The sequence below is a fragment of the Mesoplodon mirus genome (genome assembly GCF_964341445.2).
Source record: "Mesoplodon mirus genome assembly, chromosome: 4".
Lineage (NCBI taxonomy): Eukaryota > Metazoa > Chordata > Mammalia > Artiodactyla > Ziphiidae > Mesoplodon > Mesoplodon mirus.
Genome location: NC_138979.1, coordinates 184,142,116 through 184,163,209, shown reverse-complemented (window position 1 = coordinate 184,163,209; position 21,094 = coordinate 184,142,116). Strand labels below are relative to the sequence as shown.

General features: G+C 47.3%; 1 protein-coding gene across 4 annotated transcripts in view; it reads right to left on the bottom strand.

The window, feature by feature from the left end:
* Positions 1-21,094, bottom strand: part of EVL (Enah/Vasp-like) — a 167,289-nt gene that overhangs the window by 55,711 nt on the left and 90,484 nt on the right. For all 4 annotated transcript variants that reach the window (XM_082619260.1, XM_082619261.1, XM_082619258.1 and 1 more), the window contains exon 2: positions 8,745-8,913. In XM_082619260.1, coding sequence (XP_082475386.1) covers positions 8,745-8,913 — 169 coding nt within the window. The remainder of the gene's footprint in view (positions 1-8,744; positions 8,914-21,094) is intronic.

The following is a 21,094-nucleotide window of genomic DNA, read 5'->3' as shown; positions in this document are numbered from 1 at the left end:
TTGGAGGGGGACTTAGAGGGAGTGGGAACTGGGGGAAGTGGATGCCTATCCAGAATCTAGAAACAGTGTGGCGTAAGGAACTCAGAGACTAGACGGAATGTCTAACTCAATCCTCCCATTTTACAGTTGGGAAAACTGAGGCCCAGGGAGAATAAGTGATTTGTCTAAGCTTACAAGGTATATAATGGTAGAACTGAATTTAGAATCCAAGCCTGTAGCCTAGGACTCTGTGCTGCTTCTCACTGCCAGCATAATGGGCTGCAATCTTTCTTCCCATCATTCCTTCTCTGGTCCTAGCTCTAACCTCTAAAGAGCCTCAGAAATCGATTCTCTGCTTTTAGAGATTTTCAGATATTGGATTGGGAGAGTGTGATAGAGCTGTTCCAGAAGTTCTCTGGGTTCTTTGGTGCACATGGCTGGCCTCTCCTCCGACTGCAGCGCTTGGGTTACCATTTCTGATCCATCTACACCTAGAGCATAGAGTTAGAAAGGCTGCTCACCGAGTGCTGTGTCTGCTAGCCAGACATAGCCCACAAGGGTCTACGACTGCTCTGAACACAACTACCGTGCTAGGTACAAGGCCTGCGCAGGGGGTTTTGAGTCAAACGGTTCAGGATTAAAATTCTGGCCTTATTACTTTGCAGCTGAATACACTTGGAAAAGTTACTGGCATTAGCTTCTTCATATGTAAAATGAAAATATTATAAATAATGCTGGACTGAATATCCTTGTGCATATATCTGTGTGAACATTCCTATGAGCAGAATTTCTGGATCAATGGACATGACCATTTAAACATTTATATTTTCTATTTGAAAAGATCTACTCTGAAACTTCTAAACTGCCTTCTAAAAAAGGAGGGTCCATGCACTGTGTTTTGGACATATGTGCAGATGACACATGGCCTACTGTCACTTGACCATCTCGAGAGGTGATCAGTGTTCATTAACGGACAGACAGAACTTATGGGCTGATAGTTAAAAATCTCTGTACCTACTCAATGGCTCCATTCCCTTGTTTACTCTCCTTAGAGCACGTGCATTACTACAAGTCCACTTTGGGGTGTGGATCAGCTTCATTTCATACACTCCTCCCCAGAGATGTCCACGTTTCTGAGCGTCACCATCAGTTACTTTCGCCTGTTCCTGAACTACACAGAAATGGATTCATGTGGTGTGTTCACTTTTGTTTCTGTGTTCTTTCACTCAGTAGAATATCTATGAGATTCATCTGTGTCACTGCATTTATAAGTATACAGTGTTTTTTGACTGCTACATCACATTCCATTTTTTGATATACCATAAATAGCCTATCCATTCTCCTGCTGATGGACGTTCTCGTAGTTTCTAACTGTTGGGGATTAGGAATAGAACTGCTGTGAATATTTTCACACAGGTCTTTCAGCGGACACAGACACTCATTTCTCTTGGGCGGGTCCCCGAGAGTAGGTTACAGGGTCGGTGTACGTTGCGTTTTCCTAGGTTCTGGCACGCCACGTTTCCAGCAGGCTGTACTGATCACACCTCCGCCAGCAGCAATGGGAACTCCAGCTGCTCTGCATCCTCACCGACGATCCTTTCACTCTTAGCTTTACATTCTAGCCTTTCTGCTGTGCGTGCAGTTCTGGGACTGCAGGTTCCGTTTGTACTTCCCTCATGGGTCATGACGTAGAGCAATCTGCACGTGCTCACTGGCCATGTCTTCTGTCCCACTGCTCTTTGCTCTTTTGTGAAACTCCTGTTCCAGTCACTTTGCTCATTTTGAAGAGGTTGTCTGTTTTTTTCTTGTTGATTTGTAGGAGTTCTGTATATATTCTTCTTATGAATCCTCTGTCATATTCATCTCTCTCTCCCCCCCTCTTTCTCCCTGCCCATATGTATGTATGTATGTACGTATGTGTGTGTGTATGTATATATATTCTCCCTGTATGTAGCTTGCCTTTTCACTCTCTTAATGGGGACTTTTAACAAAGAAAACTCCTTAAATTTAAAGAAGTCCAACTTAATTTTTTTTCTTTTACAGTTAATGCTTTGTGTGTCCCGTTCAAGGTCATAAAGATATTTTCCCGTAATTTCCCCTCAATATAATGAAGATATTTTCCTGAATTTTCTTCTAGATACTTTATTGATTTACTTTGCATATTTAGGTTGATTTTTAATTAATTTGGGGGTATAGTGTGAACTAGGGGTAAAGTTTTTTTTTTCATATTGATATCTGATTGTTCTGGTATCATTTGTTGAAAAGACCATCTTTAGCCCACTGAGTGCAACGGGGCTTTGTCATAAATCAAGTGACCATATATATGTGGGTCTATCTAGACTCTTTTTTTTTTTTTTTTTTTGCGGTATGCGGGCCTCTCACTGTTGTGGCCTCTCCCGTTGCGGAGCACAGGCTCCGGATGCGCAGGCTCAGCGGCCATGGCTCACGGGCCCAGCCGCTCCGCGGCATATGGGATCCCCCCGGACCGGGGCACGAACCCGTATCCCCTGCACCGGCAGGCGGACTCCCAACCACTGCGCCACCAGGGAGGCCCTAGACTCTTTTTTTTCAAAAAAAAACTAAAACATTTTGCTTTTCTCTATTGTGTATCTTGCTTTCTATTTCATTAGATTTTTGGTTTTGCTTTTAATTTTTCCTTCTACTTTTGTTGGTTTAATGTGTTTTTTTCTAGCTTATTGAGATAGAAGCTTAGGTCACTGACTTTCAATCATTCTTTTTCTAGACTATGCATTTCTAGCTATACATTTCTCTATATGCCATGCTTTAGTTGCATCCCACAAGTTTTGCTACATTCCAGTTTCACTATTGTTCTGTTCAAAATATTTTCTAGTTTGCATTGTGATTTTTTTTTTTGGTCCTATGGATTATTTAGTAGTATACTGCTTTATTTCTAAACATTTGAAGATTTTCTAGTTATCCTTCTATTACTGATTTCTGGCTTAATTCCTCTGTGGTCAAAGAAAAACTCTGTATGATTTTAATCCTTTTAAATTTGTTGAGATTGGCTTTGTGGCCTAGCATGCAGTCTGTTCTGGTAAATGCTCAATGTACACTTGAGAAGACTGTATATTCTACTGTGGCTGCCTGTAGTTTCTATAAATGTAAATTACGTCAAGTTGGTTAATAATGCTCTTCAAATTTTCTACGTCTACTTATTTTTGTCTGCTTGTTGAGTCAGTCTCTTGCAGGTATGATTAGAATCTCCGACCAGGCTTCTGGATTCCTTTATTTCTCCCTTTAGATCTGTCCATTTTTGCTTTATATATTTTGAAGATATATTAGATGCCTACAAATTTAGGATTGTTAAGTCATCCTTTTCAATTGACTCTTTTATCATTAAAAAGGTCCTTTATCTTCACTAAATAATTCTTGCCTTAAGGTCTACTTTGTGTAATATTAATATAGTCACACCATTTTCTTTGGTTAGTGTCTGTTAAGGTTCATCTTTTTCCACTCTATTACTCTCAACCTGTGTCCTTATCAGCTTTATATTAAACTAATTCTCCAAGCTTTGGTAGGACTAATCTAGACAAATGCTGAAGGATAAAACTTATTTTATTTTATTTTTTAACATCTTTATTGGAGTATAATTGCTTTACAATGTTATGTTAGTTGCTGCTGTATAACAAAGTAAATCAGCTATATGTATACATATATCCCTGTATCTTTTCCCTCTTGCATCTCCCTCCCACCCTCCCTATCATACCCCCTAGGTGGACACAAAGCACCGAGCTCATCTCCCTGTGCTGTGTGGCTACTTCCCACTAGCTATCTATTTTACATTTAGTAGTGTATATATGTCCATGCCACTCTCTCACTTCGTCCCAGCTTACCCTTTCCCCTCCCCATGTCCTCAAGTCCATTCTCTACATTTGCATCTTTATTCCTGTCCTGCCCCTAGGTTCTTCAGAGACTTTTTTTTTTTTTAGATTCCATATATATGTGTTAGCATACGGTATTTATTTTTCTCTTTCTGACTTATTTCACTCTGTATGACAGTCTCTAGGTCCATCCACCTCACTACAAATAACTCAATTTCGTTCTTTTCATGGCTGAGTAATATTCCATTGTATATATGTGCCACATCTTTATCCATTCATCTGTCTATGGACACTTGCTTCTATCTCCTGGTTATTGTAAATAGTGCTGCAATGAACATTTTGGTACATGACTCTTTTTGAATTATGGTTTTCTCAGGGTATATGCCCAGTAGTGGGATTGCTGGGTCATATGGTAGTTCTATTTTTAGTTTTTTAAGGAACCTCCATACTGTTCTGCATAGTGGCTGTATCAATTTACATTCCCACCAACAGTGCAAGAGGGTTCCCTTTTCTCCACACCCTCTCCAGCATTTACTGTTTGTAGATTTTTTGATGATGGCCATTGTGACCAGTGTGAGGTGGTACCTCATTGTAGTAAACCTTATTTTAAGAGGTCACACTTCTTGTGTAAGAACCCACAATTAACAACGTCTGCACATGTTTTATTTTGGGAAGTGTGGGAACAAGTGGGAGTGTTTTCCAGTTCTCTTCAAGGAAGACCTTGTAACTCCAAATACTGTCTAACAGGTTTCTGAGGCTTCTGAGTAAGAATAGTCAAGAGCCCTTTACAGAAAAAGAAGCTGATGGTGGGGAATGGTCTTCCTGACCCACATGTTCACCTGGGTCTAAAACTCACAGGATCTACAGGTTGGCAAAGGCCTCTGTGGTCTCATCCAAATGTCTACCCAGTGATGGGACGTTCTTCCCAGGATGCTTACCAAATGGCCTGCTGGCTCGTGGGCTCACAAAGCAATACAGTCCCTCTTCCGTAGTGTGCTTATAAGAAAGCTCTTCCTTTTATGGAGTTTAAATCTTCTTCATCATAGTATCCACGCAGTATTCCTAGTTCTGTTCTCAGGGCTTCACAGAAAAAGTAAGATTTCTCCTCCACATGGAGAAGGAGCTCTTCAGAGATTTGAAAACTGTGGCCATGCCCCTTTCAGTTTTTCTCTCCTCCAAGTAAATATCTTTTGCTACTTCTTCAACTGTTCCACATATTAATGCTGCTTTCAGACCTCTCACCAGTTTGGACGCCCTCCTCCTTACAGATTCCATTTAGGGCACTCAGATTTGGTCCCAACATTCACGGTAAAGTACAACCAGTGCAGAGGAGAGCAGGACTGTAATACCCCTCCTTCTGGGCCTCTACTTCTATTAATTCAGCCTGAGAGTCACTAACATTTTTAGTGGCTGTAACTCATTCTCAACTAAACATCTTTTGGTTTCTTCACCTTTAATGTGAGATTCAGGTTAGACCTTGGCTAATGATACTATAACTTACCAGTCCTTTTCCCCACAAATGATCACCTGGTTTTATGTCCACCTATTTAGCAAAACGGGGGAGACAATTCTTACACCATTATCCTCATGGGGTTACTGGGGGGCTGAAATAATAAACATGAAGAGTGCTATGTAAGCCATAGAGAGCACTGAACATGTAAGATAGCCCCCTCTGGTTATAAGACCAGGAATCTCTGTCTCTCTTAAGATGTCTGACCTTGTAATCCATACTGACTGGAAATCAGACCTGTGAAAATCCATATTTTCTCCTGGGTCCATAAAACTTATTATGGACCAGGTTTCCTGCCACTTTCTCTAATACCTTGGTTTACTGAGAATCTCTTTTTGTGTTCCTGGCTAATGTGATCCACCCACCTGGGCAGAGTTGCAACCATGTTCCAGGAGCCTGTGTGATGAATGTGTAATTCCAACTGGAAGGCTATGTTGGTAACTTCTCCATCAGGTCCCAGAAGATCTCTAAGTCAGAGGCAACAGAGTCTCTCTGAGTTTCCCCAGGAGATCACTGAGGACTGCTGCCAGTCCCTCCCTGAATGCAGGAAAGGTCTCCTCCCAAATGAGCCCCAACATGTGCTTTCCTCTGAAGGAAGCTGAGGCTTCCGAGAACAAGGTTCACGTTGGTTCCCACACACCATGGTATATTCCTAGTGCACTGCAGTGCAACCAAGAGGCACGAAGAGAATGGAAAACTTGTCATAATAAAACCAGCCACTTAGGGAACACCCACTATGATTCAGGAACTGCATGAGATAATGGGCCTTATGTCAAAGGCGAGTACCAGGGTGGAACTGCCCTGGCTGTCAGGGAAATGTGTGAGATGTTTTTGGTTGTCGCTATAGTTGGGGCTAAAGGTGTTATAAATCCTGCAGCATATGGTGCAGTGTGCCTCTAAAAGGCAGAGCTAGAATCAGTGAACTAGAAGAACAGGGAAGCAGCTTCTAGAAGGTTTTTAGAATAACCTGCCTATCCGTAAGGCTCATCAACAAGGGACAGGGATGCCCCTGAAGGTACCCAGAGTTCCAGGTCAGAAAGACCACCTTTGATCAGGGGTTCTGAAGTGAGGAGGTCTCTTTTAGCCACAAGAATCTGAAATTTAATAGGACTATTTTGGCAAAAGCAGAAACCCATTCAATAGGCAACACACTAAAAACGGAGTCCTCAGTTTCTGTTCTCTCTTTTCTATTTGCGAACACGATGATTCTTGCAAAGATAGAAGCAAACCTGCTGCTCAACTCAGCCAAGGGCTGACTGACAAAGGCTGCCTATTTAAGGCAGAGGTGTTCATAAATGCTAAACCACAGATATGCTGATTTCACTGCTGGAAAATGTCCCTGTCCATCTCTAAGAAGAGAGCTGGAGGGAGAGCCTGAAGCCCTAACAAAGTCACTGTGCTGAAACCACACGAGCCCTTTCTCCACGTCTCTATTTCAGTCCACGACACGTCAGATCACTGTCTGAGTCACGTGTACACGACTACCCCAGACATAGGTGGATTACCTTGTATTTACTGGCACAGGTACTTACCAGGTACACTCACAAACTATCTCATCTGATTTGTCCAGGATGTACTATTATGGTGATGAATGATCCCAGATTCTTTAAATCATCTTGATATTCCCCCCAAAGTAAGACTTAGGGGGTTGGTGGACCAAAAATCTTCACAGCTCTATTACTTATGGGTACGCAGGCAGAGAATACTACTAACACGTTCGTGCAATATATTTTTCAAAGCTGTTTCACATCTATTATTTTATTTATATTCTAATATGACAATAATACAGTGAGGTAGGCAGGGTGTGGATTACTGCCTGTGTAAGACAGCTGAGAAAAATGAAGTTCAGAAAAGATAGTTTGCGCAAGGTCTTACACGTTGGATAGGAGGACACAGAGCCAGACGCTGAACCCAGACCTTTGACCCTAAATCGTGACCTTGCTGTTCTCTGACCATTGTTCACCAGTGTGTGTGTGTGTGTGAGGTGTGTGTGAGGTGTGTGAGGTGTGTGTGTGTGAGGTGTGTGTGTGAGGTGTGTGTGAGGTGTGTGTGGTGTGTGAGGTGTGTGAGGTGTGTGTGTGACGTGTGTGAGGTGTGTGTGAGGTGTGTGTGGTGTGTGAGGTGTGTGAGGTGTGTGTGTGAGGTGTGTGTGTGAGGTGTGTGTGGTGTGTGTGAGGTGTGTGTGTGAGGTGTGTGTGAGGTGTGTGGTGTGTGTGTGTGAGGTGTGTGTGAGGTGTTTGTGTGTGAGGTGTGTGTGGTGTGTGTGAGGTGTGTGTGTGAGGTGTGTGTGAGGTGTGTGTGTGTGAGGTGTGTGTGGTGTGTGTGAGGTGTGTGTGTGAGGTGTGTGTGTGTGAGGTGTGGTGTGTGTGAGGTGTGTGTGTGAGGTGTGTGTGTGTGAGGTGTGTGTGAGGTGTGTGTGTGTGAGGTGTGTGGTGTGTGTGTGTGAGGTGTGTGTGAGGTGTGTGGTGTGTGTGAGGTGTGTGTGTGTGAGGTGTGTGTGTGTGAGGTGTGTGTGAGGTGTGTGTGAGGTGTGTGTGTGTGGTGTGTGTGAGGTGTGTGGTGTGTGTGTGAGGTGTGTGTGAGGTGTGTGTGTGGTGTGTGTGTGAGGTGTGTGGTGTGTGAGGTGTGGTGTGTGTGAGGTGTGTGTGTGAGGTGTGTGTGTGTGAGGTGTGTGTGAGGTGTGTGTGTGTGAGGTGTGTGTGTGTGAGGTGTGTGTGAGGTGTGTGTGTGTGAGGTGTGTGGTGTGTGTGTGTGAGGTGTGTGGTGTGTGAGGTGTGTGTGTGAGTGTGAGGTGTGTGTGAGGTGTGTGTGTGAGGTGTGTGTGTGTGGTGTGTGTGAGGTGTGTGTGAGGTGTGTGGTGTGTGTGTGTGAGGTGTGTGTGTGAGGTGTGTGTGTGAGGTGTGTGTGTGAGGTGTGTGAGGTGTGTGTGGTGTGTGTGTGAGAGGTGTGTGTGGTGTGTGAGAGGTGTGTGTGGTGTGTGTGAGGTGTGTGTGTGTTCGTGAGGTGTGTGTGTGAAGTGAGGTGTGTGTGTGTGGTGTGTGTGAGGTGTGTGAGGTGTGTGAGGTGTGTGTGTGTGAGGTGTGTGTGGTGTGTGTGAGGTGTGTGTGTGAGGTGTGTGTGTGTGAGGTGTGGTGTGTGTGAGGTGTGTGTGTGAGGTGTGTGTGTGTGAGGTGTGTGTGAGGTGTGTGTGTGTGAGGTGTGTGGTGTGTGTGTGTGAGGTGTGTGTGGTGTGTGAGGTGTGTGTGAGGTGTGTGTGTGAGGTGTGTGAGGTGTGTGTGGTGTGTGTGTGTGAGGTGTGTGTGGTGTGTGTGAGGTGTGTGTGTGTGAAGTGAGGTGTGTGTGTGTGGGGTGTGTGAGGTGTGTGAGGTGTGTGTGAGGCGTGTGTGGGGACGGCCTGTCTCCCCAGCACTCACCTGCTGATCCTGAAGCTTGACTCCCACGACTCTGAAGGTGTTGCTGGCAGTGTTGTGGTAGATGTTGATCCGGCTGAATCCCTGCTGGCCAGGTTTGATCGGTACCCACTTCTTACTGGTGTCATCGTAGACCATCACGGAAGCCCGGGCTTGGCAGATACTCTGTTCGCTGCAGACCAAGAGAAAACGTTAAGCGTCAGCCTCAGTTACAAGGGATGGAGGCTGGCTTTGTCTTTTTCTGAAACAGAGGCCAACTGCCGCTTGACACAAAGGAACTTTCTAGTTGCCAGAGCTTCCAACTGTCTGTGGAAGGGCCACTCTGTGAGGTGATAAGTTTTGACTCTCCAAAGACCAGGGGGAGTGGTGGACAGGAGGTTCTATGTCAAAGTTTTTTTTTTGAGGTATACGGGCCTCTCACTGCTGTGGCCTCTCCCGTTGCGAAGCACAGGCTCCGGACGCGCAGGCTCAGCGACCATGGCTCACGGGCCCAGCCGCTCCGCGGCCTGTGGAATCCTCCCGGACCGGGGCACAAACCCGTGTCCCCTGCATCGGCAGGCAGACTCTCAACCATTGTACCACCAGGGAAGCCCCTATGCCAAAGTTTTTGATAGCATGGAAGAGACTCCCAGATTCTCTTTCAGGAGAAAAGGTGCTTGAATTAGAAAGGAATTACAGCTATAATTTGCCAACTGTCCATGATATTCCAGGCACGGTGTTAAATAAGACAATGCACTAAAGCACATAAGCTTCGCAACTTATGAAGCAGCCATTTATTTCCCCCATTTTGTAGATGACAAAAGAGTGGCTCAGAGACTTAGAAAGATTTATACAAACTCACATAGGTACTCAGCAATTTTATCTGGGATTTCCAACCTATTCTGTCTGACTCTAGAATACATGATACAGATAATATTCTCCACAACATCCAACAAAATGCTCAATTTATGATAGTACGATAGTGTGGCTTCACACATGCTATGTAGACAATTACATGATTAGGTGATCTTCCAAAGAACAGAGTGATGAAAATCAAAATGAATAGATGGTCCACCCTGCTTCAGTGGAGACATTTCCAAGCAAATTCCCCTGTTCAGCATATGAAAGAAAACCAGGGAAGAAGCAAAAGAAGCACCTGGAGACAGAAGACAGTCATCACTGAAGTCACACACTGCAACTCCAGCCACAGCACGCAGGGCAAGTCTCCCGGAGCCCACCGGCCTCTTCATTTACATATAAGCCTAAGAATCTTAAACATTTACTTTCTCAGTCTCGAGTATATTAGAATCCCCCAATTAAAAAGGTAAGACGGGCTTCCCTGGTGGCGCAAGTGGTTGAGAGTCCGCCTGCCGATGCAGGGGACACGGGTTCATGCCCCGGTCCGGGAAGATCCCACATGCCGTGGAGCGGCTGGACCCATGAGCCATGGTCGCTGAGCCTGTGCGTCCAGAGCCTATGCTCCGCAACAGGAGGCCACAGCAGTGACAGTCCCGTGTACCGCAAAAAAAAAAAGAAACACAGGGCTTCCCTGGTGGCGCAGTGGTTGAGAGTCCACCTGCCAATGCAGGGGACACGGGTTCGCACTCTGGTCTGGGAAGATCCCACATGCCGCGGAGCGGCTGGGCCCGTGAGCCATGGCCGCTGAGCCTGTGCGTCCAGAGCCTGTGCTCCGCAACGGGAGAGGCCACAAGTGAGAGGCCTGCATACCGCAAAAAAAAAAAAAAAAAAAGGTAAGACGTGGTTGTCAAAGGTAGGCACACCAACAGCAGCGAGGCAGTGGCTGTTAGCGGAAAGGGTGGCTGAAGAATTAGAAACGGAAAGTTAAAGCCCAGCAAGTCGGCGCCAATTTATACAGAAGTGAAAGTGTGTGAGACCAAGCAGTCGGGAGAAAGTCACAGCCCGTTCCCGTCACCATATCTAAGAGGGCAGGGAAGCCAAACATTCGGAGAAGTTCTCTCCCCGGTCCCAGTGGTCACCAGGTGACAAAATGATGGTTTTCAGGAGACTGGCCCTGAGGGACCTGGAAACCTCAACTCGGCCTAGGCAGCCTGCCTGAGGGCTCCTGCGGGCTGAGCTTCCCCGGGACCCGGCTCCCCTACGACTCCAAGACGGTGGAGGAGCCATGTACAGCTGATTACCATCTTAGCAACAATTCTGGGTATGTGCACACACAAACCTGTCCGTACATATTCCCTCACTTCACGTTACACAAATCCCTACGTACATTTGATGGCTGTCCAGCTAATGACTTCGCGTGCCAGCGCTCTCAGACCCACTCCAAAGGCCTACACTGTTCCGTCTCAATCCTTCAGCTGGCCCGTCAGCTCTGCCTGAGGGTGCAGGAGTCTGGGGTACACTGGACGTCAGCCGTCCAAGCCCTGTGCTGAGGCTCCTTTTGTGGACACAGGTACTGGGAGTGAATTATATGGGTTTTGTTGTGCAATTGTGCTACATCTTTTTTCTCATAATTCACTATTCATTCAACAAATAATTAAGGGGAAATCAGTGATGAGCCGAGCAGGCATGGGCTTCCCCACAAGACGGCCATATCATACTGGCGGGGAGAAAAGAGAAAAACAAAAAGAAAACCAAACACAGCACTATGCTTTGCCTTCTCTGAGCTCTGGAGCCCGAAACCATGTATCTTCTACGAGAATATTAGGAGGAGTTGCTGCTCCCCTAGCTGAGTCTTTGGGGCTGTGTCCTCAGGAAGTCGAAGGTAGGAATCAGAGTAAAGTGTACATAGAATAAGACAGACCTTGGTTCAGATCAAGTCAGAGTCCCACACCGATACAAACTAATTACTAATCAAGTTCTGGGCTACGTTGTGTCACTGACTGCTACTCACGCACGTAGGCGCTCATGGTGACCACGGGCAAGTAGGTGTGTGCTCTGAACGCTGGCTCAGGAGCTGGGAGAGATCCTGAGACGCGGAACAGTGTTAGGTAACAAAGCACAGACTCGGTTAAGTCAGAGGGATCTGAGCCAAAATCCCAGGCGGAGAGCTTACTGGCATGTGACACAGAAGCCCTTGAGATGCCTCTGGGGGAGCAAACCAGGAAGGAACCGTGTGGTAGAGTCCCTGTGCGAAGGCCGTGGAGCGCCGCCCTTCTGATCACCTTCAAACGAGCCCATTCTGGAGCAGAGCTGACCAGTGGTCCCAGCTGCTGCCCTCTGGACGCCCACCACGTCTGCACAGAGGCCACATCCTCTGGGCCACTCTCCGCCCATGACCCAACGGCGGCAGGGATGGCTGGCCCACGCGGGGCGCCTCCCAGGGGAAACCTCATCAGCCAGGCCCACATTTTCTCGGAACTGTGCTGTGGGCTGAGACGCTTCCTACTCAGCCCTTCTTGCTCCTTCTCCTCCTGCAGATGTCAGACCTGCATCTCGGCCCGAGGCTCTCCGCACCCCTCCGCTCCCTCCATCCTTCATTGACCTTCTGATAAATCCCTGGTATCTAACCGTCCTGGGGGTCTTGGTGTCTGCTTTTGGAAGACCCAAAGGAACATGGCCTGCACGGTGCAGGCTCCCTGAGGGCAGGGACACAGGGGTCTCATTCTCCACTACCTCCAGAACCCGGCAGAGGGCAGGGGCCTGATGACTGCTCCCTGTGAAGACAGCTCTGCAGAGGACCCAGCCCCTCTCCTGCTCAGCACAGCACGCCTCCTAAAGCAGCCCGAAGAGCACGCCGAGCCTCTGAATGGAACGGCTGGCAACGGGGAGCTCTGTTCTCCAAAGCAGTCTGTTGGTTGTGGAATGGTTTGAGTTGTCCTTGCTCTGAGGGTCAGCCCACTCCCTGACCTCCAGAGGTACAAAGGGGTTCTGGACGGCTCTGCCAGTCTAGTGGACAACTGAAGGAACACCTTGGCTCTGCCGTCCACCATTCACACAACACAGCTACAGGCCCCCGTGCCACCCCATTGAGTCCCCACCTGTCACATGTTCTCTTAGGATCTGGGTATGATACTCTTATCTTCGTCTGACAAGCACAGATGCCAGTGAGTCAAACATTTAGTGATGCAGAGATGCATATGACAGTCTCTGCTCACAGCTACTCAGGAAATAAGACAAATAATTACACACCTTACTCAGCCTGGAGGGACTGGGGGAACAGGGGACACTTTCTGAAGAAACTGCGGTGTGGGTTTAAAGCTGAAGAGCTCTCAACACCAGGCGGGTTCAGGAAGGGGATGTGGGATTCTGGGCGGGGGCGGCCAGCAGCCAGCGAGGCTAGGACAGCGCACTGCGTGTAGAGCCTACCTGGGGCACCACATACACCTCTCGGGGCTGTTCAATGGACATGATACAGCAACGGACCCACCACTGGGCTTGCCCCTGCTAGGTGCTTCAACATCAACCGCTGTTTTTTTAAATTGTAATCATAGCCACAGGCTCCCTTTTTGTGTGTGTGGGTTTTTTTTTAGCAGTTTAGGTTCAAATTGAACTTGTGGTTAATCAAAAATCCCTATTTTTGTTCCCATTTGACTAGTGCTTGTCTATCTCTGCTTATTTTATTACCACTAACAAACCCTAAATGCAAGAAAATACTTGTTTACTTAAGATGTGTCTTATTATCCCTTTGGGATTTTTGTTTTGTTTTGCAGGAGTCAGCATTTTATTATTTTTTATTTTTACTGAGATATAATTGACATGTAACATTATATTAGCTTCAGGTGTATAACACAATGATTCAATGTTTATATATATTGCAAAATGATCACCACAGTAAGTCTAGTTAATATCCATCACCACACCTAGTTACGAAAATTTTTTCTTGTGTTTTGTTTTAATAAACTCTTGATTGCTCTCCAGCCTAGACATTGCCTCTGAGCGCCATATATTCACTGTCTTCTTGACACCTCCATTGGGATGAATACACAAACTCTATACTACACGCGCATTCACAGGCACCAGACACTTCATTTGTCTAAATCAGTTTTTTGAGGAAAGTTAATTTGGTAGACAAATATTAGAACGACTGAACTATTTTTTAAACACATATATACAAAATCCCCTTTCAGGACTATTGCTACCCCTCCCCCCAGCCCTGGCCCTGTACAACTTGAGCCAAAGCCGGTCCTCCTGAGGGCTCATCTCGGACAGGCTGCCTTCACGCGAGCAAACCACCACTGACTAGTGGGAACCGGTCCAATGTGCCGTTTGGTTGGTTCCACATGGTGCTGAGCTGCCAGGCTGACGGACCTTTGCCCCCTGGGACCTAACAGGCTGCTCTGAGCTGCAGGTACAAGCAGAGTTTCTCTCCCAGGAGAAGGCTCTTTCAGAGCTTGCAGTCCAATTCGTCTCATTTTGGGCTTTTGTATGGGTATTTGTGGGCCCGGCCAAAAACTGAAGTCTGTAACTTCCCTCCCAGTGGCAGGTGAGACATACACTAACAAAGCTGGGACAGCTCTTTCGTCAGGACCTTAGAGGAGGAAGACGGCATCCTCTGGGCCTCCGTTTCCTCATCTGTACAAGGCTAGTCTGACCTCAGGGCCCCCCTCAGACAGCCATGCGTTCGTGCTGAGCTCTGCCCATAATCCCAGCCCCAGGCCAGCAGTCAGTGTCTTGTCACTGGTTCAGCAGTTAACTCTTCTAGGCCATACGTCAGAGACCACTACTGAATCCCTGTTGAAATCTCTCACTTAAAAAGAAAAAGAGCAAACACACCCCAAACTCTCTGCATGTAACTGTGAAACATACTCACAGATATTCCTGGACTTCACATAAGAAACCACTGATGCACTTGTGGATAAAACGAATACACGGGAAAACACAGTAAAGGTAGCCTGAAGTCAGTCTCCACCTCTGCTTCTGTCTGTTCCTTCTGGAAAAGCGCAGCTTCCACGTCCCACCAGCTGTTGGACTCCCGCCCCGCCGCTCCCTACGTGACCGGGAATGAGGTCTCCGAACCTCTCTCGGGCTTGCGGTGACACCCCATCCTGGCCACGCTCTTTCCCATGCACAGTGAATGTGGAATCCTTTCCACTCTACAAATACCTTTCGGGGCTTTTCCAGGCATTTACTACAAAAATTTGAAGGACAGAGTGTAATTTCATAAAGTAAGGGCAAAAAGGTGCAAAGCCAAAAAGGGAACAGGGCCAATGAAGAGAGGGCCCTTGGAAAACTAAGTCCAGGGTTGAGCTTGGAACCTGAACAGCACTTGGACCTGTAAGAAGAACCAGCCCCCGCAGCACTGTGCTCATCTCTACCTCTCACCGAAGCTCTTACCTGGCTGTCCTGCTTCTCAATACCTGCATCAGCATCCGTCTGCCCCATTAGACGGTGAGCTCCTTGAAGGGAGGGGCTCTATTGCTTTCCCCTTCGTAAATCTGGTCCCTCGTGTGTTGCAGACACTACAAACTGTTGAATATATGACTCTCTACCTGTGACTAAGTGCATTTATGACCACATGCCCGTGGGAACAGTCCATCTACAATCCGACTCCGCTGATCCTCAGAGAGACTAGCTGCCGAATGAAAGCCTCGGTCACAGAGCACCGTCCGATCACCGCGGCCTGGGATCTGAAAGTCAGGAGACCGCAGTGCTGACGGGGCGCCTACTGAGAGTGAGGCTCCCAGAAGGCCAGCTGGAGACACAGACTCGCCGCTCTGGGAAAGTGCAGGCTGCCCTCTCGGGGGTGCTCTGGAGGGTCAGCCTAGGCGCACACTCTGTCGCCTGGATCGCACCTCACCCTCCCCGCCACTACTGGCCCAACCCAATGCCCAGCTCGGCCACTCCCTTCAGATGGAACAAGTCATCACATTCTGTCCTGAAGGCTGATCTTGTCGGCCCAGCAGGACCGGGAACCCAGGTTTGCCTGGGACTGAGGCGCTTCCCGGGAGGTGGGGCAGGACACTCAGCACTAAAACCAGGATGGTCCCAGGCAAAGCAGAGGGAGTGGTTACCCTCCTGGGAGCCTCCTCTCCCTCTCCACAATAACTATCACGGGAGTAAGTACCTAACAGACATCCACTGAATGTGAGTTTGGCTGATGTAAGGTGACACGAGCTGGCACCACTCCCTGCTCCCAGCTGCTACCTCTCTAGCTCTCGTTTTCTCTTCGTCAAGCTGAGAAATATGATACCTGGCCAGACAGACCTGCAAAACAGTGGCAGGTACAGTAAGTGGCATGAGGAAAAGCTACCCAGCATCTTCTCCGTGGGGTGGGCCATCACCCTGCGAGGAGCAGGCACTCAGGAGAGTAAGTGGGCAAAGCAGGGCTCGGAGACCCGGTGTGGGAGACACCCCCGCAGCACAGCCTGTGCCCCCCATGGGCAAGCCTCCACCCTGGGGCTCTCGGCAAAGGCAGGACCCAACGGCCTGTGTGCTACGACCTAAACGCCCAAGGTGGCTCTCCAGGTCACACTCAGGAGCCTCTGACCTTAGTTTTCTCCTTAGAGGTTAAAAGAATAAGGGGTGAGGGCAGCTCCAATGCGGACACAGAAGGCGCCTCACACTGGCTTCACCTCAAGTCTTACCTCATGCAGATGTGCTGTTTACTTGAGCCAGTATGTCCCTTGTTCAAGACGACTTCTCTTTCCTACATCCACAGTTTGCATCTCACCTTTCTCAGATCAGTGCCACTGCCTTCAGGAAACACCTATCCATTCCCTGCCACTGTCCTGAAGGTCTGCTGATTTTCTCTCTCCCCCACGAGGCAGGTTTTTTGTGGTTGGTTTAAAGATGTTGCTCATCTCTGTAGCTCCAATAACTGGGACCTGCTGGATGCTCAGTAATTATCTCTGAATACATGCCTGCTTTTGAGTTGTGCGTAGCTCTGCCAGGCATCATACTTCTCAGCCTTCGAGGATTCTTTGGGGTGGGGTGGGGAGGGGGTCACGACCCACCTGAGATCGGGCCACCACTGCTTTCTCTTCCTGCATTAATTTAACAAATAAACCAAGAACACACCCCTTTCACTGAGTACTGACTATGAACCAAATATATCCCCACACCTGGTACTTAGAAAGCAGACCGTGTGTTGAACAGAAGCCATGGTCTGCGCCATCAAGGGAAGGCGCACGCGCACAGCCCATGGCACTCCAGGGGTGCGTGCGTCTCAGGCAGAGTGCCCGGTGTTCCTGGCCATCACCCTGGGCCGCCCGTTACTTCTCAACACGCACGCATGCCAGGGGAACCAGGAAGCCCGCACCAGGCGCACTGGCACTGCATCCCAATCCAGGGACCACGGAACAGGGATGGAAACACAGCCCTGTCAGAGCCGAGAAGCATTCGGAAGGAACTCTTTAGATGCAGCAGTCAGGCCAAGTGAAGGGGGCAAGTTTACCAATGTCCCACAGCTAATACGCGGGAGGCCGGGACTAGACTGCAGACCCCTTTCTGCTACACGATAGGGCTTCTCTGCCTCCTGAATAAAGCATTTTTACCACATGCAAGCTTTTCTCTTTTTTATGTCATTTTTTTCTGAACCATTTGACAGTTCCAGATATCATGATACATCAATCCTAAGGTTTTTACATTTCTTTAAAATAAGAATGTTCTAATATATAACTTAAACACCATTATTACATCTAAGAAAATTAGTAATTTACTAATAGATCCAATACAGAGCCCATATTAAAAGTTACCCAAGTTTCCCCAAAATGTTTTGATTTTTTATAGATCTAGGATCCGCTCATGCATTACATTTGGTTGTGTTGTCAGCTTACTCTCTTTTAAGCTAGAATGTTAGGCCATACTTTTTTCCTGTTTTTCGCTGATATTGATTTTTGTGTGTGTGAAGAGATCAGGCCAATTGTGTTGGAGGCCGTCCCCATCCTGGATTGTTTCCTCGTGACTAAATTCAGGGTAAATAGGAAGAACACAACACAGGTGGTAGTGGGCATTTATTCTATCACATCACATCGGGCAGCACACTCAGGCGCCTTCTCTTTGAGATGCAAGCTTGTCTACGGGAGCAGATGCCAGATCTCTCCAATGGAAAGGTACCTTTCTTCTTGGTAATGAGTAAATCCCCTATAGGGTGACCTTTTTTCCTCTTAATGGAAACAGGCCTGAAACAGGTTGGTGTTTTGTTCTAAACTTAAAATGTTATTCTGAAACAGTTCACGCCTGTGAGAAGTAGGTGCCCATGATCCCACCACTCAGGCCAGGAAACGTGATGTCATCTCAGAAAGCTGTTTAGCTCGAGAGGCCCCTGCATCCCAGTGCCCTCCTCTCGACCAGTGGGAGCCACCATCCTGAACTGGGTGCTTACCAATTCTGTGCATGCCTTTCATAGTACAATCACATAACGGACTATTTTACAGGAGTGGTTCTCAAACTTTTTTGGTCTCAGGACCCCTGTACGCCCGTATAAATTACTGAAGATGGCAGCTAATTATTAAAGAAATGCAAATCAAAACTACAATGAGGTACCACCTTATACCAGTCAGAATGGCCATCATTAAAAAGTCTACAAATAACAAATGCTGGGGAGGATGTGGAGAAAAGGGAACCCTCCTACACCGCTGGCGGGAATGTAAATTGGTGCGGCCACTATGGAAAACAGTATGAAGGTTCCTCAAAAAACTAAAAACAGAATTACCATATGATCCTGCAATCCCACTCCTGGGCATATATCTGGACAAAACTATAATTCAAAAAGATACACGTACCCCTATGTTCACAGCAGCACTATTTACAATAGCCAAGACATGGAAGCAACCTAAATGTCCATCAACAGATGAATGGATAAAGAAGATGTGGTACCTATCTATGTACAATGGAATATTACTCAGCCATAAAAAAGAATGAAACAATGCCATCGGCAGCAACATAGATGGACCTAGAGATTACCCTACTAAGCGAAGTAAGTCAGAAAGAGAAAGACAAATACCATATGATATCACTTATATGTGGGATCTAAAACATAACACAAATGAACATATCTACAAAACAGAAAAAGACTCACAGACATAGAGAACAGACTTGTGGTTGCCAAGGGGGGAAGGGTGGGGAAGGGAAGAATTGGGAGACCGGGATTAGCAGATGCAAACTAGTTTATATAGGTATATATAGGATGGATAAACAGCAAGGTCCTACTGTATAGCACAGGGAACTATATTCAATATCCTGTGATAAACCATAATTGAGAAGAATATGAAAAAGAATGTATATACATGTATAACTGAATCACTTTGCTGTATGGCAGAAATTAACACAACATTGTAAATCAACTATACTTCAATAAAATAAATTTTAAAAAGTTATTGAGGGTGCCAAAAAGCTTCTGTTTATGGAGATTAAGTCTATCTGTATTTACCATATTTGAAATTAAAACTAAGAATTTTTAAAAACACAAGCATACACTTCCTTGGCTGTCACCGTGACAATGTCAACACATGTCATGTAGCCTCTGGAAAATTCCACTTTGCACTCATAAGAGTGAAAAAGGCAAATAATGTCTCAGTATTATTACAAATATAGTTTTGACTCACAGACCCCTAAAAGGGTAGGTCTTCTGATCACATTTTGAGGACTGCTGCATTACAGTAATGAAAACAATAAATTAGATCTGCACAGAATAACATGCATAATCTCAAATGGTGACTAAGCCCCATTTTTGTGAGTGTTAGAATTAAAGAAAGGCTTTGGGTAAATGAAGAATAAATTTGGTATCAAACCCAAATATCTTTTCTTCTACCCAAGTTGGTTGGGAGAGCCAGACTGCCACATCATGTGCGGTCAAGACTATTTGCCTTTTCTCTGCTCTGATGCCAGTGTCCCGGATGCCTGGACAGCTGGCTCCACTTCTCTGTGAAGTCTAGTGGAATCTGGAACAAATACTCCAACCAACTGTTGAGAGGGCCTGACATTCTTAGGCTGAACCTGTCTCAACCCCTTCCCACACTTTCTCTCGAGGCCACCGACGCAGCCCTTCCCTGGGGGAACCATCTGACAGGCCATGTGGACACGAGGACCGCTCCAACTTCAAACATATTTAAATTCCACTCTATGCCTGTGTCCCCAGAGTCTGTGCCTCTGATCACTGTGGGAGTGGAACAGGTTTCAACACAGCCTTGGGACAGCTGCAGAGATCTGGCTGGGCCAAGGACTGGGGCAGTACGTGCACCTCCGAGGGTAAATTAATCGCCTGGGAATGAGACCTGGCTAAGCCTCGGCTGACACCCCTGATTATCGGCAGGGCGCTTCGGCTCAGATTCGCATCAGAATAAGTGCGTGCCATCCCCTGGCCACAGAGGCGGGCGCAGACCCTGCCCATGAACAGCTCTAGGCTGGGAGGGGAGGTGGTGAATGAACAGATGACTGATGGAGAGAAGCGTGGGCGCCACAGGAGGCCTGAGGTCTCCCGTCTCCCGTGGTATTAACAGTGGAAAATCGGAGACTACAAAGAAAGACAGAGATCAGGAGCCTTGATTCTAACTCTGACTGTCATTCTGGGCAAGTTCCTCAGCTCGTGATGGAGCCAGGGCTCCCTGTGCGACCAGTCAGTAGTCAGCTGCCTGGGCACAGCCGTCACCACTTATTCCACAGCCCCTCAGAGCTTGAATAAGCAAATGTGGAAGAAGTCCCACGGCCTGGCCACACCACAGTGCCCCCCAGCCCACACCCTTGCCTCTGCTACAGGGTTTGGAAGACCGTCTCTAAGGGCAGCTGTTGTTTCCTTTGACGTCTTGTCCTCACAGGCGAGTGTGAGTCCCGGAAGCTCACAACCAGACGAGCCCTCAGAGATCATGCTGTCCGTTTGCTGTCCCGGGATGTGTAGCTAAAAGCTTAGCTTTTTTTTTTTTTTTTTTTTTGCGGTACATGGGCCTCTCATTGTTGTGGCTTCTCCCCCTGCGGAGCACAGGCTCCGGACGCACAGGCCCAGCAGCCATGGCTCACGGGCCCAGCCGCTCCATGGCACGTGGGATCTTCCCGGACCGGGGCACGAACCCGTGTCCCCTGAATTGGCAGGCAGACTCTCAACCACTGCGCCACCAGGGAAGCCCCAAAGCTTAGCTTTTGAAAAACACAGGAGACCTGGCTTCAAAGCCCAACTCTGCCAAGCGATACCAGTGTGACCTGGAGCAAGCAAGCTAACTTTGCTGACCCCTGTTCTACCAGTGAGATGGGCACAGCAACGTAACACCTCCGAGGATGAGGGTTAAGTACAACACATGTTGAATCGTATCAATACAATTAGCACAGTGCTTGGCATGTAACACTCAAAAAAGGGTACTGCTGCTACTTTTGTCTTTTAAGGGCTCAGGTGTCAAAGTCTAGACTAGCTCTCAACCATCTCCTGCCTCAGGAAGCCCAGGAAACACAATACACTCCCATGAGAAGAACTTAGAGTCGTTATGGGAGTGTTTCTCCACTGCAGACACACTGGATTCTTTGAACAG